The 17,923-nt window shown below is 46.3% G+C and overlaps 1 protein-coding gene across 1 annotated transcript; it reads right to left on the bottom strand.

The window, feature by feature from the left end:
- On the bottom strand, window positions 1-17,512 carry LOC147913151 (ATP-binding cassette sub-family C member 11-like). The gene is made up of 4 exons (XM_087420305.1): window positions 17,388-17,512; window positions 2,005-2,231; window positions 1,757-1,894; window positions 1-446 (listed from the first exon to the last, which is right to left on the bottom strand). Exons 1-4 carry the CDS (start codon window positions 17,391-17,393, stop codon window positions 92-94), a joined length of 726 nt encoding a protein of 241 aa, XP_087276431.1. The 5' UTR covers window positions 17,394-17,512; the 3' UTR covers window positions 1-91.
- Between the last annotated feature and the right edge of the window lie 411 nt (window positions 17,513-17,923).

Raw genomic sequence — 17,923 nt, 5'->3', positions numbered from 1 at the left:
AATAAGAGGGTGGGACTCTGTTGCCTGTAGGCTCCCCTTCGACCACAATATTCTATGATTCCATTCCATACCTTTAAAGACAGAATTCAGTTCAGAGGTGACAAGAAAACAGCAAAGCAGCAGACTCAGGAGGCCAAGCGCATCGCTCGTTAACATCACAAATGGCCAAATCCAAGGAGTAATCAAAATCCCATGGACCCCCTGAGTCCGCCCACAGGACACAGGCCAAGCCTCCACTGTCCAAGAGTCTCTGTCTCACCTGCAGGACGAGGCTGATAGCCATGGCTTTATAGGAATAGGGGGCAGAGGAAATGCCAAAGGCCACGAACAAGGCCACGGCCAGGGTCATCAGGTTGGTCATGAGCTCCAGCCTCAAGGCCACCCATGGCGTGGAAGACAGAAACATCAGCAGGTAGTTATTCTGCACATCAGTCAGCCTTTTAAACCTGAGAAGAAAGGACAGCCTGAACTCCACTTGTGTTTGTCCAACCCAGGGTTTCCGGAGGGTGGACACTGGTTGCTTCCTCCAGCATCTGGCTCCCCACCCCCCGCCAACAGAAGCCGACTTCTCCCTGGGGGATTCCTCTCTACCCCTTTCTCAGCCATGGAGTTGACCCAGCCCAGATCCAGCAGGAGGCTCTGACTGACTTAGGCCTGTCAGCTCATGTCTTCCCCTGGCCTTGACGATGGGTTCAGAATGGCTAAGTTACCCTAACTGGGCCAGTAAGAGTGAACCAATGTCAGGACTTGGGGGTGAGAGAAGGGGAGTGACCCCTTCCGAGTACCCATCCACCTCAGCGCGGGGCTGTCTGTCCTGTTCACTGCTGTATCCCAGTGGGCAGTGAGCACCTGGTAGGCTCTCAGTGTTGACGGAATGCAGGCATCACTCCAGGATCCCTCAGTCCTGGTGTCCGCAGCCCTCGGGTGCTCCCGCAGGCCACTGGGAGAGCTGGTGCCAGATTCCTCCAACATTCCAGTTAACTGAGCACACACCACCTCGCATGCCCAAATCTTACCAGGCTTCAAGGTCAGCTCAGATGCCTCCCCCTCCCCAAAGCCTTCCCTGATCCCCTGGGCTGCAGGGCACCTCTTTCCCCTCTGAATTCATATGGCATTTTATCTGCTGCTGTCCTCTACTGTCTATCACCTTCAACCCTGAATCATTACAGAAATGAGTGTCTGTGTCTCCTGTCTCCCACCAGTTGTGAGCTTCCTGTAGTTCAGTGCAGACGATGCTGGATTTACCTTTACAGGCAGATCAGTTCATATGACACAATTAAGCCTCAGCAACAATGATAGGATATTTCTTGTTTCAAAAAACATTTAGAAGGCAAATGTATGAATAGTGAAGGGAATTCTGTTATTTAGAAAGATATTGCTCCTATCATTTTATTAACATTAGATACCTGTTTGCAAGTGAAAGAAAAAACACCGCAAGAAGTCCTGACATGATAGTACTTCTTACTATTCATTATATTAATACATGTATTAATATAATGCATACATGTATGCAGTATCCACAGTATCCACAGGTCTTTAAGGTATACAGACATTTTCCACATCACTTACATTGTTTATTCTTATAAGCATCATCTTACAAATGAGGTTCTGGAGGCTCAGAGAGATGAACAGAATAAAGCAGTGTTCTCTCTGATTCTTCTGAAGATGACTCTATTCCCAGGTGCTCTCTTCCCTACCTTCCTGCTTCCCCTCCCCACCGTCCCCATCATCCTCACATGGCAGCAGAAGCACTCACTCCTTGATGAAGTCTTCAGTTTTCCCATAGACATGGATGGAGCTCAGGCCATGCAGAGAGGTGAGGATGTGGGAGAATAAAGGGGAGCGGCTATAGTTCTCCAGTCTCTTGAACACATTGATGGCCCTCTTGAACATCCTGCATCGAGAATGAGAGTGAGTGACCTGGGCCATCCACCACAGGGACCACCCAGTTCTAAGTTGATCCCAGCCTCTCCCTCCATTCACAAGCGAAAAGAACCCACTCACAGGTAATAAATGAAGCAAACAATGGCTAATCCGGCTCCTATCAGCAGGACGTATGGAGACAGCACACTGACAACCACCAGGGTGGAGATCACAGCTAAAAACACCAGCAGGAACTGTTCAGCAACAATGGGCAAGAATTGGTCCAGCTCATCCAAGTCCCCCACAAAGCAGTTCAGGAGTCGCCCTCTTGGGGTCGTGTCAAAGAAACTCATGGGACAGCAGGAAACCTGCGGGGAAAAAAACAGCCCAGATCATGAGAGTAGCTGCAGGCCGTGCTTGGGACTCGAAGATGTCAGTTACCCTTAGGCTCTGAAGAGGTGCAGGATGCAGATAAGGGGTGTCCAGGGGAGGCAGGGTAGAGCAATGGTTAAAGGCATGGGCTCCAGAGTCAATGTGCCTGGATTGCAATGCTGCCTGAATCCTGCACCTCCCACTGTGTGACCTTGGACAAGTTACTTAACCCCTCTGAGTCTCAGTGTCCTCATTTGTAAAGTGAGGATGATAACGATGCTTCACAGAGTTGTGGTGAGGATTGTACAACTCTGCAAATATGCTAAAAACCTTTGAGTTGTACAGTTTAAAAGGGTGAATTTTGTGTTCAGGTGAATTATATCTCTAGCTATTATTTAAGAAACAGAGGGAAGGAAGGAAGGGAGGGGAGGAAGAAGTAACACAACAAAAGTGCTCACAACGGTACCTGCCCCTGGCAAGCATCCCATTAATACCAGCTCTTATTATTTTCTACAGATGGGACCGATTTCACTCAGAATCACCAAAATCAACAGCAGCAGTTCCACTGAGATTGATACGACTGGGCGACTGGGGTGAATTTAACCCTGACTGCCCTTCTCGAGGGTGGCATCCTGACTTGATCTCTAAAAGCAGTGGGCAGGAGGCCCTCTGGAGCTCACAGGGCATTGCAGACTGGAAGGGCTCTACCAAAGCATCGACTTTAAGGCCCTCATTTTACAGATGAGGAAACAGGCCCAGAGAAGGTGGGGCAGTTTAGTGGTTTGCTCAAGGTCACCCCAGTAGTTAATGACAAAACCTTGACTGGCCCAGGCCTCCCATGGCTTCCCCAGCCCCTGGCACAGCCAAGCTCTTTATAGTCGGCATTTCTTACAGGCTCATGACCCTGCCCTGCTGAGCAATGGACCACTCCCTTCTCCCTGTGTGTTCCTCAAGCCGAGAGCAAGAAAAAGACATGAGTAGAAGTTAATAGTATCTATTAGGCCCAAAACTAAAGGGAGGAATGAGAGGAGGAGCGGGCGGGGGGGGGGGGGGGCGGTGGGTGTAGCACAGCTGACAGAGAATAAACAGTAATTATGTGAGTCAGGGAGGAGGAGGCTTAGTGATGGGCAGAGGGGCAGAATAGGAGATTCCTTGCTTTTCCGCCTCTAAATTATCTGTAGTTTATTCTCCAGAACTTTTGTTAATACATGAGCAAAAGCAATAAGAATTGTGACAGTCACTTCGAGAAACCAGAGAGCAAAGCAGTGCCCCTCCAGGACTCTGAGCACTCACGTGGGCGGGTGCAGGGAGAGGGCACAGGAGTGGAACTCAGTTCAGCTGTGGGGTGATAAGGCCCCCTTGTGAGAGGCCCTTGTCACTCAGGATTAGGGCCGATGCTGGACACATGGAAAGGGTTACTGGTCGCCTCCTAAGTGTCAAAATCATCTGTGTGTGTTGTTGTTTTTGCAGTTTGTTGTTTTCCCAGCTGAGCCAGTTTTCTCAGAGATTTGTCCCGTGGATATTAATAAAAGAAACCTTATCTAAATTGTAGTCAGGAAGCCCTGTAGGGGGAGCTCTCGCACCGTGTCATACATAGACCACACCGGAAAAGAGGTACATTTGCATCTCTGAGAGGAGGTAACACTACTTTCCTACTGAAGGGAGATTTCTCTCCCCACCTGCCCACAGCCCAGCCAATGGGAAATGCCACAGCTTAGCCACTGAGAAGCCATTGCACCCTGGACTGTCCCTTCCCCCCAGTGGACTTGCATTTGGAGCAGCTCTTCTCTACTCGCCCTTTTTCTGTATAAGAGCAGCTCCCCGCCTTTGTTTTCTGGATTTGCCCGTGGTTTGCCATGGCATACCCATCCCGAATTGCAATTCTTTTGGCTATTCCTGAATCAACTCATTTTGAGGGTAAAATAACAGGCAAATTTACATTGTAAGTTGACATCTATGGTGTCAGAAATAGGATCCAAAAGAGGCAACCCCAAGAGACAGCAACCCCCGGAACTGAGCGAGCTACCCACACCGAGCCCTTGTCCTCATCACTTTCGTGAGTTGCTGCCTGCTGTCAGTTTGGCAACTCTCACATTCTGAGCTCCACTTTCCTTGCGTGTAACTCTCCGCCTTTATTCGAGATTGGGAGAGGCTTTGTCCTCTCAGGGGAGGGACTGTGTCCTCCCAGGTTAAGGTGCTATCCTTGGGTTCAAGGCATCATCCTTGGTGAGTACTCAGGTATTTTCTGAAGGTAGCACAGTTCCTTTAGGGGCTCAGCCTTGCTGAAAATCTAGGAGTTTTTCTTTGGTTTTCAGATTCCTTTTGGAATCATAGCTGGGAATCCAGTAACTTTCTTTTGTTTTTAGATTCCTTCGGAGATCAGGGCTATGATTCTAGCAACTTTCTTGGGTTTTCAGAGGAAATTTCAGAAATGGGATCCCAGACATTTAAATGTCCTGAGGGAAACCCTCCTCAGGAACCCTGGCTGAGTTTATGTTTAAGAACTTTGGGCCTGCTACATGCACGTTTTTAACCAAGTGGGCCAAACAGACCAAAAGCAGTCCAAAACTGCAATGGGCATCATGGAGAACTTTAGACCTTCCCTCACTAGCGTTTCTTAAAACCAAACTGGAAGACCACAGCTCTAAAATTAAACAAAACAAATGGTATGTCTATTTTCATTGGTACCTGGAGGCTTCTGGATATGCACAAAGCTCTAAAATCACCTCACTACATGATACCTTGTCTGAATTAGCCAAAACAGTTAAAAAACAGAGAAAGAGCAAAATGGCTTCTGAAGCCTCACGCTCTTGTTCTCCTTCTTCTTTGCCTCAGGCGCCATCTTGTTTGTCTTCCTAGATTCCTGTGGCTCAGAACTCACTCTGGCAGCGATCTTGAGCCCAGGCTCCACCCCTGATGCCATCTTCCTCTCCTCCCCTCTGTGGGAACCTGCCCCTTTTAAATTCAGAGACTCTGAGGATTCAAATGCTAAAGCCCGAATTGCTACTTCAAAGTGAACTGGAGCAAATCAACTGGAAAGAAAACTTTACATAGCAATTACCTTAGACTTTTGATAATAGACAAAATGACTCTAAAAGGATCTTTACGGCATGCAAATAAAATTCTTTAGTAAAAGACTTTGGTCATCTCAACAAGTAACCTTACCTTAGTCCATCTGCCAGAAATAAAATTTGGGTCCAACTAGTCTTTTGAGTTTTGTACCTGAGACATGGCTAAAAGCTTTAAAGTGAAAGCTATGTGATCTCTGTTCATGTCTGTCTTGATGTCTGTGTATGTATGTTATAGAGATGTGATATTTTTCTACCTCTGGATGGTATTGCTAGAATTGATTTATAAAGAGCTCTGTTTAATTGACTTGAAACTAAGCACATAAAAATAAAGTATTCCTAAATCTCAGAAATATAATAGAAACTAACTCAAATGCTTTTCAAGTTTATGTGATCTAGAATAAATATGTAGTAAATAAAAGCTAGCTTAAGGTTGTTGGTGTAAATAAAAAAAAAAAAACAGGCAAGTCTTCAGAGTTGTTAGTATTGGGTGTAATGCAAATGTGCAACTTTTCTCTCTGCCTGGGCTCACTAGTCATGTAGGCTCATGCTGTCTCTATCACAAAATTTGTCAAAAAGGAAGTAACTTAAGATGATGGTTGGTTATTGAATGTCTAATCCAAGCATGATTGTTAAAAGCAAGTAATTAAAATAAGTTTAAATAAAATCAAAGTGTATACTAAGTTAAACTAAATAATGGAATGAATACCTAAATCATTTTCCAAATGAGATAAAATACTAAAAAATTAATTACTGAACATAGGTTATGTACTTTTGACCTCCAATGGCAGAGAAATTAAAGATGTTTGAGTCTATTAGTGAACATGTTTTATGCCATGCTGAGAAATTTTCTATGGAAAAAAAAGGCACATGTTTCTAGAAATTTATAAAAGGTATTTTAAGTGCACCAAGCCACAAAATGCTCATACAGTCCACATTTGCTTACTTCTTAGTTTTTACAAGGAGTTGGGGATTCTAAGTTTAAGAATTCTAGTATATATAACTAAAGCTACTAGAAATATGTATGCAAGAAAAGTAGGATGTGTGTTTCGTAAAGGAAAGTATACAAAATGAAACTGGATTTTGTTGGGAGAAAAGAAAATTATTTTGTCCTAAGGAGAAGCTAATGTTTTGTTAAAATAATTTCCTGTGTTGTTTCTAACAGGTCTTTAATTGCTGAAGAGAACTGAATCTTCTTAGTATTGAAGGAGTTAAGTTTTGCTTACAACTATATAAGCTTTTGTATTTGCTTTTGAAACCTGCTATTGTGACTGGTCAAATAGATACTTAAGTATTATTTTGTAATGATCTGTGATCCTATTTGGTGGTGTCCAAACCTTTTGATATTTTTGACAAGCCCAAAATATTCAAATTCTAAATCGCATCTTTTGATCTTTGGGATTTTCCAGAGGGCGTGTGGAACATCTCCAAAGATTTGTTCCCTTTCCTTATAAAAAGAGAGAGATTACATTAATTAGGCTTATTCGGTAGGTCAGATTACATAAGACGCATGGTTGAATAAGCGATAATAAACCTTTTTAGATTATGTTGTATGAATGAATGTTACTAGAAAGTGTTCTAGAAATTGTATAAAATTCCTAAAAATATGATATGTCTTAATAATGTTATTACCTGTAATTCTAGTTACTATCTATAATGTATGTCACAAAAATACCCAATTTTTCTTGTCAATAGTATTTACCTATTACCTTTCTTTTAAAAAGTCTTTGGTTAGTTACAGTTATTGTTTTACTCTGATACTTTTACAAATATGTTTCATTTTCAAAGACATTCCTGAAAAGACTTTGACAAGTACTCTGGAATACAGGTTTTGATAACTTTAAGATCATAACGTTGAACTGAGTGGGAATTTCTGGAACTCAAGTGGAGGACTGATTGCTTTAATGTTTTCTTTTCAATGTAAAGGACTTCTTTTTTCTCCTCTCTTTTAAGTTTTCTAAAACTAACAGCTATTTGGTAAAGTGTATCTTTGCAATAAGGTTGAAACATTTCTCTTTTCTCTCTACCTGATCCCTCCAGATTGGGGAACTCAAGTATTCTTTTCATGACAATGTATGTATTTGCAGGGCTTCAGTGAAGGTCTGTTCTCCTTGTAAAAACACAATTGGAAATGGTGGCTACATTACCAAGGCTTTGACTAGAATGTTATATTCAAGACAGATGTACATAGACTCAGACATGACCAGACACCTTTAAGGAACTGCTTGAAAAATCCACCTAGTGCCTTGCTTACAAGCTTCCAGCAAAGCAATCTTAAAAAAGAGCTTCTACGGTCATTCTCATTGCATTTATATAAATAACCAGGCCAAGTGGTATACAAACAGATTAGTTTTACTATGATTACCTTTATTTTAAAAATGGGGGTTATTTTGGAGAGAGAAGTTATATTGGTACCTTTATAGATATTAAATTCTAGTCCTATTTATTGTCTTTGAGGTTTGGTTACACCTGTAAGCTGGACTGGATCCTAAAGTTTTCTGTTTCCTTAAATGTCTGGATATGACACTCCAAACCGATGTTTCCAATCTTACTGCCCTTGAAATCTCTCTGGAAGGGACTATACTAGACCCTCCTCATTACCCAAATGGCAGCCAAACTTCAGGGACTTGAGACTTGTGTGCATATCTCACAGCTGAACAAGGCTCCACCTGACATCTGGTCCTGAGCAAACAATGGAGACCTCCAGGTCAAAGTGACTTGGAAGAGAAGCAGCCGACATCTGAGGCAGGCAGCTTTCCTCAGATGACAGGACCAGGCCTGTGTACCCTCTTCCCACTGTTGTTTCTTATTTTATTTTCCCCCTGTCTTTCCTGGGTGGACAATGCCCTCGTTCACATTTCCCAATCCTTTGAGAAAAGGGAAAACCTCTCTGATTGCTGGATTTGCTATCAGAAACTTCAGTCTGTCCAAGACAGTAAAGACCCCTCAGTTCATCCTATAAATAATTTCACTGGGATTCCAGTTGGTGGTGTTTGTCTAAATTGCTCTGCTGGCCCCTTTTACTGAGTCGGGGTGCTAAGCCCACCTAAATTTGTACCCTTGCTTTAATTTAACCCAGACTTGGGGTGGGAAAATAAGATCTTTTGAACATTTGTCTGAAAATTCTGTGGGGCTGCCAGTGTAACTCCAGGCCATTTGTAAATTTTGTGATAGACCCATAAATTTAGGCAACCTCTCAGTATGTAACAACATAATGTCTAAGACTTGGTTAGATAATGTTAACACCTCTGTGCCAACGAATGAGTCCATAGATACCCCCACTTATGTGGGAACCTTATGTATACCACCTGGTTACACATTCGTATGTAGAAGTTTTGGTAATGGCCTTTATGCTTGGGCAACTCATTGCCTTCACAGCTGGGGAAGACAAGGACAGTGTGCACTTGCCATATTCACTGCCCTGTTCTCTCTGCAGAACCAAACAGAGACCTCTCACTGGTCTCTCTCATTGAATCTCCACAGTTGCTTTAAACGAGAACTTCCAGGAGGTGTGAGTGACTCTGGGTTTAAGGCCCATGAGGAGAGCTTTCTTCCCATGGGTCAGAGTGATTGCCAACAAACAAATGATCAGACATCTCACCCTGACACTAGAAGAGTTGGCCAACTCCGCAGCCAAAACAGTTTCAGCTCAGCAAAAGTCACTTAACTCATTGGCCGAGGTAGTTTTGGATAGTTGTATAGCCCTTGATTATCTACTTGCTGAGCAAGGAGGTGTCTGTGCAGTGGAGAACACCTCCTGGTGCACACAGATAAATGGCTCTGGGGAAGTAGAGACCCAATTACATAAGATTAGACAGCAAGCACAATGGCTATGACAAATTGCACCTAACTATCCACTGTCTTTTGATTTATTCAGCTGGTTATCTTCAGGTCTGGGCTCCTGGTTTAGAACCATCCTGCAAACTAGGCTTATAGTATTGTTCTTAATCTTACTCTGTATATTTGTGTGAAGCTCTGTACCTATTGCCTGTTGAACCTCTGTAAGGATGATGTGCCCAATAAGGTGATGATGGCTCAGCACTTCAAGATGATCTCCAATGCCTACAACTTTGGAGAAATATAGACTTTATATGGGAAATGCCTGAGAGTTCTCCCTCTAAACGTCCCTTTTACTGAAATGCCGCCTGTATGGTTTCCACGCACTATGCACCTTCCCTCCAACATGGGTCACAACAACCAGGAAAGGTCATTCCTGGCACTGAGGGACAAGACCACTATGTGCAGAGAACCTGATGGCTGATCAGCGATGCTTTTGGAGAAAGATCTTGATCAAAATGGGAAGTTAATTAAAGAAACCTTAACTAAACTGGAATCGGGAAGGCCTGTAGAGGGAGCTCTCATGCCCCATCATATAAGTCAATTACATCATACAGGAAGAGACGTAGGCTTGTGTCTTCAATAGGAAGAAAAACCACTTTACTATTGAAGGAAGATTTCTCTCCCCACCCAGCAACAACCCAACCAATGAGAAAGGCCGCTGCTTAGCCAATGAGAAACACCACAGCTCAGCCAGTGACAAATGCCGCAGGTCAGCCAATGAGAAACGTCACAGCTCAACCAAAAAGAAACGCCACAGCTCAGCCAAGGAGAAATGCCACAGCTCAGCCAATGAGAAATGCCACAGCTCAGCCCATGAGAAACGCCACAGCTCAGCCAAGGAGAAACACCACAGCTCAGCCAAGGAGAAACCTTTGCCACCCTGAATTGTTACCTTCACCCAATGAACATTCATTTAGAACAGCCCCTGGCTAATCCCCCTTTTTCTCTATAAAAGCAGCTTTATTCATATGTTTTCTGGATTTGCTTATCATTCACCATAGCATGCACATCCCAAATTGCAATTCTTTGACTTTTTCTGAATAAACTCATTTTGAGGGTAGGGTAACAGGCTAATTTGCATTTTAAGTTGATAGTCCTTTTCTTGTGTTTATTTAAACTACAAAGGTGAATTTAAAATCAATAAAGCCATAAAAGACTAGTAAAAAGGAAAATATTTAAAAGATAAAATGTACTTTCTAATGGAAAATTCTTGAGCGTTTCCGAACATTAAAATACGAATTATCATTTCGAGGCCTGGGCACTGGATAATTCTAGAATCTGGGAGTGCGGAGTCAAAACTTTAGAGACCATCTGGCTGGCACCACCACAGGCCAGGCCTCGGGTAGAATTACCCTCTCTCGCTTTCTGGTCCCGCCAAACCCATTGCTTTATCTGAGATGTGGGGAGATGCCTCCACCTCATCCTCCCAACATTGAAACACTGAATGTCAACACAATTGGCGTCTACGAGGAATGACGGGTGCTTCTTCATTTCCTGAGAACCCCTACTCTCCCCTCTGGGCCCCAGCCTTCCTGAACTCCATTCAGTCCCTGGAAATGCTCCGCTTCTGGTCACCTCCTGATCCTGAGCTGGCGAATCCAATTCATCCTGAGGTCTTAGCAGAGAGGTCTCTTCCTCCAAGAAGCCTTCTTGGACTCCCAATCTTCCTTCCACCACCCCCATGCTGGGACTAATGCCCCTTATGTTCTTATGGTCCTGTGTGTCCCCGCCCTGTGGGTAACTTTGCACACCATGTTACAACAGCCTGTTTTCTTGTCTGTCTCCCTCATGAGACAATGAGGCCATGATGGCCTGAACCATACCTGCGTTGTTCATTCACCATCGTAAGCCCAACGCCTGCCACAGAACCTGGCGCATAGTAATATTTGATAAATGAGAGAGAGGAATGACACTTCCAAGAGGCAGTGTGATAACACAGACAACGTGACATTCTAACCATAGCACACATTCTAACCATAACACACAAGGGATTTCAGTTTTCTCATATGTAAAATGAGGATAGTAATACCCACTTCAAAGGGAACTTAGGGCAATTATAAGTGACTCTAGATGTGACAGTTCCCAGCCAAAGGACGCCAGCAATGGTGTGACCACTGACCCTCCAGCAAGGGACACTGAATGTTAGAGTCACAATTCCAGGAGCAGAGAGCTTCAATGCATTCACCTCATTCTCTGGCCTCGCCCACCCACCCAGTGACCAGGGAACACTTGCTGTATGACCTTCTGGAAACAGCAAAACTATGGAGACAGTGAAAAAGATCAGTGGTTGTCAGGGGTTTGGGGGAAGGGAGGGTTGAATAGGTGAAACACAGGGGATTTTAGGGCAGTGAAGCTCTTCTGTATGATACTTAATGGTGGATACATGTCAGTATCAAAACCCATAGAATATACAACACAAAGAGTGAACTGTTAATGTAAACTATGGACTTTAGTTAATAATAATAATAATATGAGTATTGGCTCATCAGTTGTAACAAATGTCCCACACTAATGCAAGATGTTAATAAGAGAAATGGTGGGGCTGGCGTGAGGGGTATATGAGAACTCTCTGTATTTTCTACTCAATTTTTTTAAAACCTAAAACTGTTCAAAAAATAAACACTAAAAAAAAATGGGGCAAGGTCAGGGTTCACCCTGTGGCCAGGCCCAGTGTCCAGGCCCATACCTTGTTGAAGAGCTTGTTGTGCAATGCTGTGGATGCCCTCCTCGTGACCTTGGTGAAAGCCCCCGAGGAACAGATTGCAGTGCAGATTAGGAACAGGGTGCTGAGGCCATACACCAGTTGGTAAAAGGGCAGCTGAGGGTTGTCCAGGATGTTACCTGGGTCTGCAGTGGTCCTGTTGCTCTCTCGGCTACTGTTGGTCTTCAGGAAAGAACAGGGGGTGTGGAATGATGAGAAATATATTTCCTAAGAGATAGGGGTGCTAGGATCATTTTTTGTTCTAATATTTGCCCTTGACTCTGGTTCCTGACAGAGAGCTTCTAAGTCCCTTGGAGTCTCTGGAGCAATAGGAGTGTCTTTTTTTTGTAGCTAACGAGATGATTGGTGGCTGGGGGCCCTTAGACAGCTTCAGGATGGGGGCTAGTCACAAGAAAGACCACACCATGAGCAGAAGCTTGGAACTTTCAGCCATATCCTCATCCTCCAGGGAGGGGAGAGGGGCTGTGGATTGAGTTAATAATCGATCATGCCTACAGGATGAAGCCACCAAAACAATCCCTAAAGCACGGGGTTCAGAGAGCTTCTGGGTTGTTGAACACATCCATGTGCCAGGAGGGTGGTGCACCCCAACTCCACAAGGACAGATGCTCCTGCACTTGAGACCCTTCCAGACCTCACCCCATGTACTTCTTCATCTGGCTGCTTATAATAAACCACTAAAAGTGTTTCCCTGAGTTCTGTCAGCCATTCTAGCAAATTATCAAACCCAAGGAGGGGGTCATGGGAACCCCCAATTCACAGCTGGTTCATCAGAAGTACAGGAGGTCTGGACTTACAACAGGCATCTGAAATGGAGGGGTCTTGTGGGACTGAGCCCTTAACCCATGAGGTCTACACTAACTCCAAGTATGCAGTTACAGAATTGAATTGAATTGTAGCACACCCAGCTGGTGTCTGCAGAGAAGAACTGGTTGATGTGAGGTGTAGGGGAGAAAAAATTTCTCTTCTACCATTCCATGTTGTGTGACTGTTCAAACAACTAAAATGACATAAGACAGGTTAAAAGGAGAAAACAAATTTAATTTTGTATGTGTGGCAACTCCAAAGATATGAGGCTCAAAAGGCAGTCAGGTAATTGAGGCTTATATAAGACCGCGAGCTAAGGAAAGGGGTAGGGTTTTGGGGACACAATGGGAAGGAAGGCCATTCACAGGAAGCTGAGAGGAGATGTTTGCAAAACAATGTTGCATTGTTTTGTAGAGACATTTCTTAGGTAAAAGGCATCTCTAGTAATATCTCTCTTCCTGGTACAAGGCCCCTTTCCAACGCAAATTTAGGGAGTTGAGGGGAAGGTAAAGATCTTTTCCTGAATCTACAGTTCGGATTGCCTTTAGCTCAAAATAATCCTCATGCTAAACTGGCATATTTTGGGTCACATATTCTGCTACCCCTCAGAGAAAACCTGCACGTTGGATATCAGAAGCCTTGTGTGCAAATAGAGGAAAACAGTGAGTGAGGGGGTCAGACCACCTGAGTCCAGGGTGAAATTCAGCCGGGAGAAAAAGCCTTCTCCCCTGGGGCCACGGAAGACTCAGTAGCTGGTACAAGGTGAAACTATATGTTACAACCTTCCTGCTCGGTTCTTTTGCTTTCCCTTCCTCTCCCTCGCCCCTGCCCTGCCCTGGATTAGGCCCGCATCGTACGTCCCCTGGACCACTACTACAGCAGCCTAACTGGTCTGTCTCCTGACTCCGGCTCTTCCCTCCACTCCATCACCCACTTCACCCTGATTGTTCCTATCAGCGGCCTCCTTGCTTCTGTCAGGGTAGAAACAGCTTGACAGTTTCCTTCGCTCTATGGTGTTAGAAATTGGTGCTTGATTATCATCCAGCAGCATCCCTGCCCCTTCTACATTCTCAACTGCGATGCAGGGGGAGCTTGAGAACTCGGTTTCCCAGACTCCCTGCCAGCAAGGTCTCAGGTTAGATTCTGCCAAGGAGACCCACTCATGGGAGGAGAAGCCATCACACGCTGGTGGCAGCTGTGGCAGGTGTGTGGCACGTGGAGTTTGGCCAGTGGCTTGCAGCCGTCAGCCAGCCCTTCTGAGAATCTGCCACTTCAGTGCTGCCTGCTGCTGAGATCACTGGAGCCCACATCTCCCATCTCCTCCAGCCCCTCCCGTGCACGTGTCGCCTCGAATTCCTATGTTAAATCTTTGGAAGCTCTAAAGACTTCAAGTGGCTTCTGATTTCCTGACACAAGACCCAGATTTAACCATGTAGAGCACTGGAAATCATGGCTTGGATTCAGAGCACCAAGGTCCAGTCCTGGACCTGCACGTCCCAGGGCAGTTCTTCGTCCTCTCTTGGCACAGTTTCCTCACAGTTAAAATGGGGACAGTGATACCTTGGAACATGGGGAGATTAGTGAATTAACTAGGCACATAATGGCTGAGAGCTGCAGAACTCTCAGTGCAGAACAACTCCCTCCAGACCCCTGCACTGAGAGACTCGACCAAACTCTAGCATGTGTCCTTCTAGAGCTTAAGGCGTGTCCCTAGGATGACCTCAGAACCCCACCCCATTAGAATGCTGCCTGAGGAGCTCAAATGCTAACAGGAAAATTGACTGCTGGCTCTGGCCAGCACCTGATGACAGGCCCTGACCTCCCTTCCTCAGAGCACTAACTAGAAGGGGCTCACAGTTGTGAACATGTGTCTCTTGCAACTCAGAAGCATCTCTCTCCGGGACCTGAGAACCATTCTTTGAAATGTCATCATCAGGAAGGACAGGGCCCCTGCCTCCCAGGCTCTGTGGAAGGACAGACCCCTAACTTGGGTGACTGCCAGCTCACAGACACAGCTGCCCAGTCCCAGGGACACTCACCAACCCTTGTAGTTTTCACCTCCTGACTCTCCCGAGCCTGCCCTCCCCCACCCTGCTTCTCCCTTGAAAACGCCCAAATCACCTCTGCACAAATGAGAGTGGGGCTCAGCTCTCTCCCCTGCTGCCAGCAGTGACAGAGTCAAGTCTGTTTTCCCCGCTTTAACTGAAGTCAGCCATGTTCATCGTTGGAGTGGCCTCTCAGCCCCAACAAGGAGTGCAGAGGCTGATGCTAAACAAAGCAGAGCAAGAAGGCGAAACTGCTGCCAAAGGAAAAAGTCCCTAAGGTGGACTGTAAAGCATTCTTGGGAGCTGTTTGGGGACAGAAACCTCTTGGTTTTGTCCCGACGAGACTGCATAGGTGACCACTCACTCTGAACTCAGGAGAACCGAGCCAGTGGGGAGGGAGGCCAGAAATCGGGCTCCCAGAGATTCTCTCCAGACCTCCATTTGTCAACTTGGCAACGGAAGGCTCTGGGCTTGTCATGGCCCTCATGGGGCCCCACGGAGGAACAAGCAACCCACTCCACACAAGCCCACAGAAACGCACCCCACTCCCACCACAGCACTCACCCCTGAGCCCTGCTCCAGCCAATAGCTCAGCCACCAGAAGTTGAAGGTCATGAGGAAGATGAACACCGCCATGAGAAGGAAAACCATGACAGAGACCACATATCCTGGGAGACAGAGGGGTGAGACACACAGGTGCCACAAGAAGGTACATGGCAACTGCTGACAAAGCTGCTTGTCCCCCACAGCCCCCGTGATCTCCCTGACCCCCATCCACCTGGGACACCTTGGAGGACTTGAAAGAACATGGGTCTGAGTCAGAAAGCCCTGGGTTCGATCATCATGGCTCTACTACTTACAAGCTATGTGACCCTGGACGAGGTACCAAATGACCGTGACATTCCACTTCCTCATCTACGACATGGTGACAGTCATACCAGCCTTGTTAAACCCATGAATGGCAGGACTCCTGTGTCTCTCGACCTACGTGACCTCACACATTCCAATCTGACCCAGTAGGGACAGGGCTGGCCCTAGAGAGAGCCCCAGGCCTGGCATGGGCAGCTGACAGACCGTACCTCCGGCTGCCCGGATGTAGTGATGGCAGACCCTCCATCTCAGGGACCCTTCTTCCATCTTCTCTGTGTTGATGAGCTGATTCTCCAGCACTGGGTCAGGGTAAGAGAAGAAGGAAGAAGTATGCCTCCCAGTCTCCTGCATCTCCATCCGGGGTCAGAAGACTCCTTACACAGCCTTCTGCTGCAGGGCCCCACCCAAGTCTGACTCTGACCAGCAGGTTTTCCCTGGAAGACTCTGCTGAAGGTAATCTTTGACCCGGACTCGAGAGTCTGGAAAGGGTTCCATCCCCAGCCGTGCAATAAACCCTGGAGGGCTTGGGCTTCTCAAGAGCTTCATGAGTTGAGAGAGGCAGCAGGAGAGAATGAAGAAAGCAATGACCTGGGACCAGAAACTTGTTCCAGAATTGTCATCACAGTACTGTGCAACCTCAAGCAAATCACTTAACCTCTCTGTTTCCTCATCTGACAACTGGCGGGCCTGTAGTAGATGGTTGCTAAGATGCTTGGCAGCAATACGCTTCTGAGACAACTCCTCAAAAACAGCGGTGACACCAGCCCAGGCCGACTCTTGGCCCAGAGCAGGGCAGGGAAACCAGTACCTGGAGATACCAGGAGATGCTGCTGATGACAACAACACGAGGCAGCACTGTGGGGTGACTGTTGTTTCTGCCTGACACTCTCCCTTCTAATAACAACACCCCAATTTTTCCTGGGGAAGCGGGCTCTTCCTGCATTTGAATCTGGAGGGAAATTACACTAGGAAGGAATACGTTTGGAGCAGGTTTACTTCCAAAAGACTCTGCACCTGTTCCTGCTACTGAGACCCCAAAGTTGCTGAGGCCTGGTTCTTCAACTTCACCTTTCATTCTGTGATCCACACCCTTCCTCCAGTTATTTTCCTGACCAGACCGGTTTCTACCTTCACAGCTGAAGACGCTGTTGGTGACGGGAGCCTACAATGTGCCAGGCACGGTGCTGGGGCTTCCCCACACCTGACTCATCTGATCTCCACTACAACACTGCAAAGCAACCACCATTACCTCCACTTCTGCCAGTGAGCGTTCAGAGAGGTTCAGTCGCTTGGCCAAGGTCACACAGCTTTGAAGCAGCAGAGCTGGAATTCACATCCAGAACGTTCTTACTTTAAAAATAAAGGGCTTTCTGTTCTGCTGCCCTGTCTCAAAAAACAGCAAGGCCATGATCTCCTGGACGAGCAGAACTGGGCCCAAGTCATTTCTGGTTTCTGACACCTTTACTCTGAATATTTGCTCTCAACAAACATGTAATGAATAAATGTCCAAATGCCTTGCAAAGTTGTAAATTTACGCCACTCCAGGCCAGAGCTACCCCCAGCCTGCCTCTGCCTCTGCCTCTGCCCCTGCACACCCTCAGCTGTGCCCGCATAACACTCACTCCCTGGATGCTCCAAAACCACGCTCCTAAACTGCCTGGATCTGTAACCTGTGTGTGTGATGTCTGGGATCCGGACACTGAGGGACATGGCCCTGTCCGGGGTCCAGGAGGGCATTCCGGGACCTCTGGGGGCACAGGCAGGCATGCAGACGTTCTCATCCCATCCCAGCACCATTACCAGCATTGTCAGGGAGAGGCTCTTCCCGGCAGGTGGTCTGGGCCTGACCTTCCACCTGAGGCTCTTCCGCCCTCTTGGCTGTGTCCTGCAGCCCCTCCTGGGAGAAAGCACACACCCTGAATGCAGGGGGCTCCTCCCCATGGGGCGAGAGGGAGGGGTGGGGTGGAAATCACCTGTGTGGTTTCCCGGAGCATCTTCTGTATGAGTTGGGCGTATCGCCCCTTTTTCTGTAATAACTCACTGTGAGTTCCTTTCTCACAGATGTTCCCACCTTCTAGTAAAATGATCTGGTCACAAAACTCTAAATACTGAAGAGTCAGAAGAAATAAAGTCTTCAGCAAGCATACGAAAAGACGTTCAACTTGGCTATTCAAAAGGGAAATGTAAAAGTTAAATCACGATCAAATATTATTGATGCCACCTGGTTGGCAAAAGCTTAAACACTGGGCAACCCCAAGCGCTGGTGACGATGGAGGTCAAGGGAACCGTCATAAAATGGGGGGCGGGGTGGAGATTGTTACAACTACTTTGGAAAA

The sequence above is a fragment of the Ceratotherium simum genome, chromosome 30, assembly GCF_057802395.1.
Source record: "Ceratotherium simum simum isolate JZ-2026a chromosome 30, ASM5780239v1, whole genome shotgun sequence".
Taxonomy (NCBI): domain Eukaryota; kingdom Metazoa; phylum Chordata; class Mammalia; order Perissodactyla; family Rhinocerotidae; genus Ceratotherium; species Ceratotherium simum.
The sequence above is the reverse complement of the archived record's forward strand: the minus strand, read 5'-3'. Positions and strand labels throughout refer to the sequence as shown.

Coding starts and splice junctions, on each gene's coding strand:
- LOC147913151 (XM_087420305.1), bottom strand. Junction 1,895..2,004: donor GTTTGCTTCATTTATTACCT/GTGAGTGGGTTC, acceptor TTCTCGATGCAG/GATGTTCAAGAGGGCCATCA. Junction 447..1,756: donor ACTGAAGACTTCATCAAGGA/GTGAGTGCTTCT, acceptor CTTTCTTCTCAG/GTTTAAAAGGCTGACTGATG.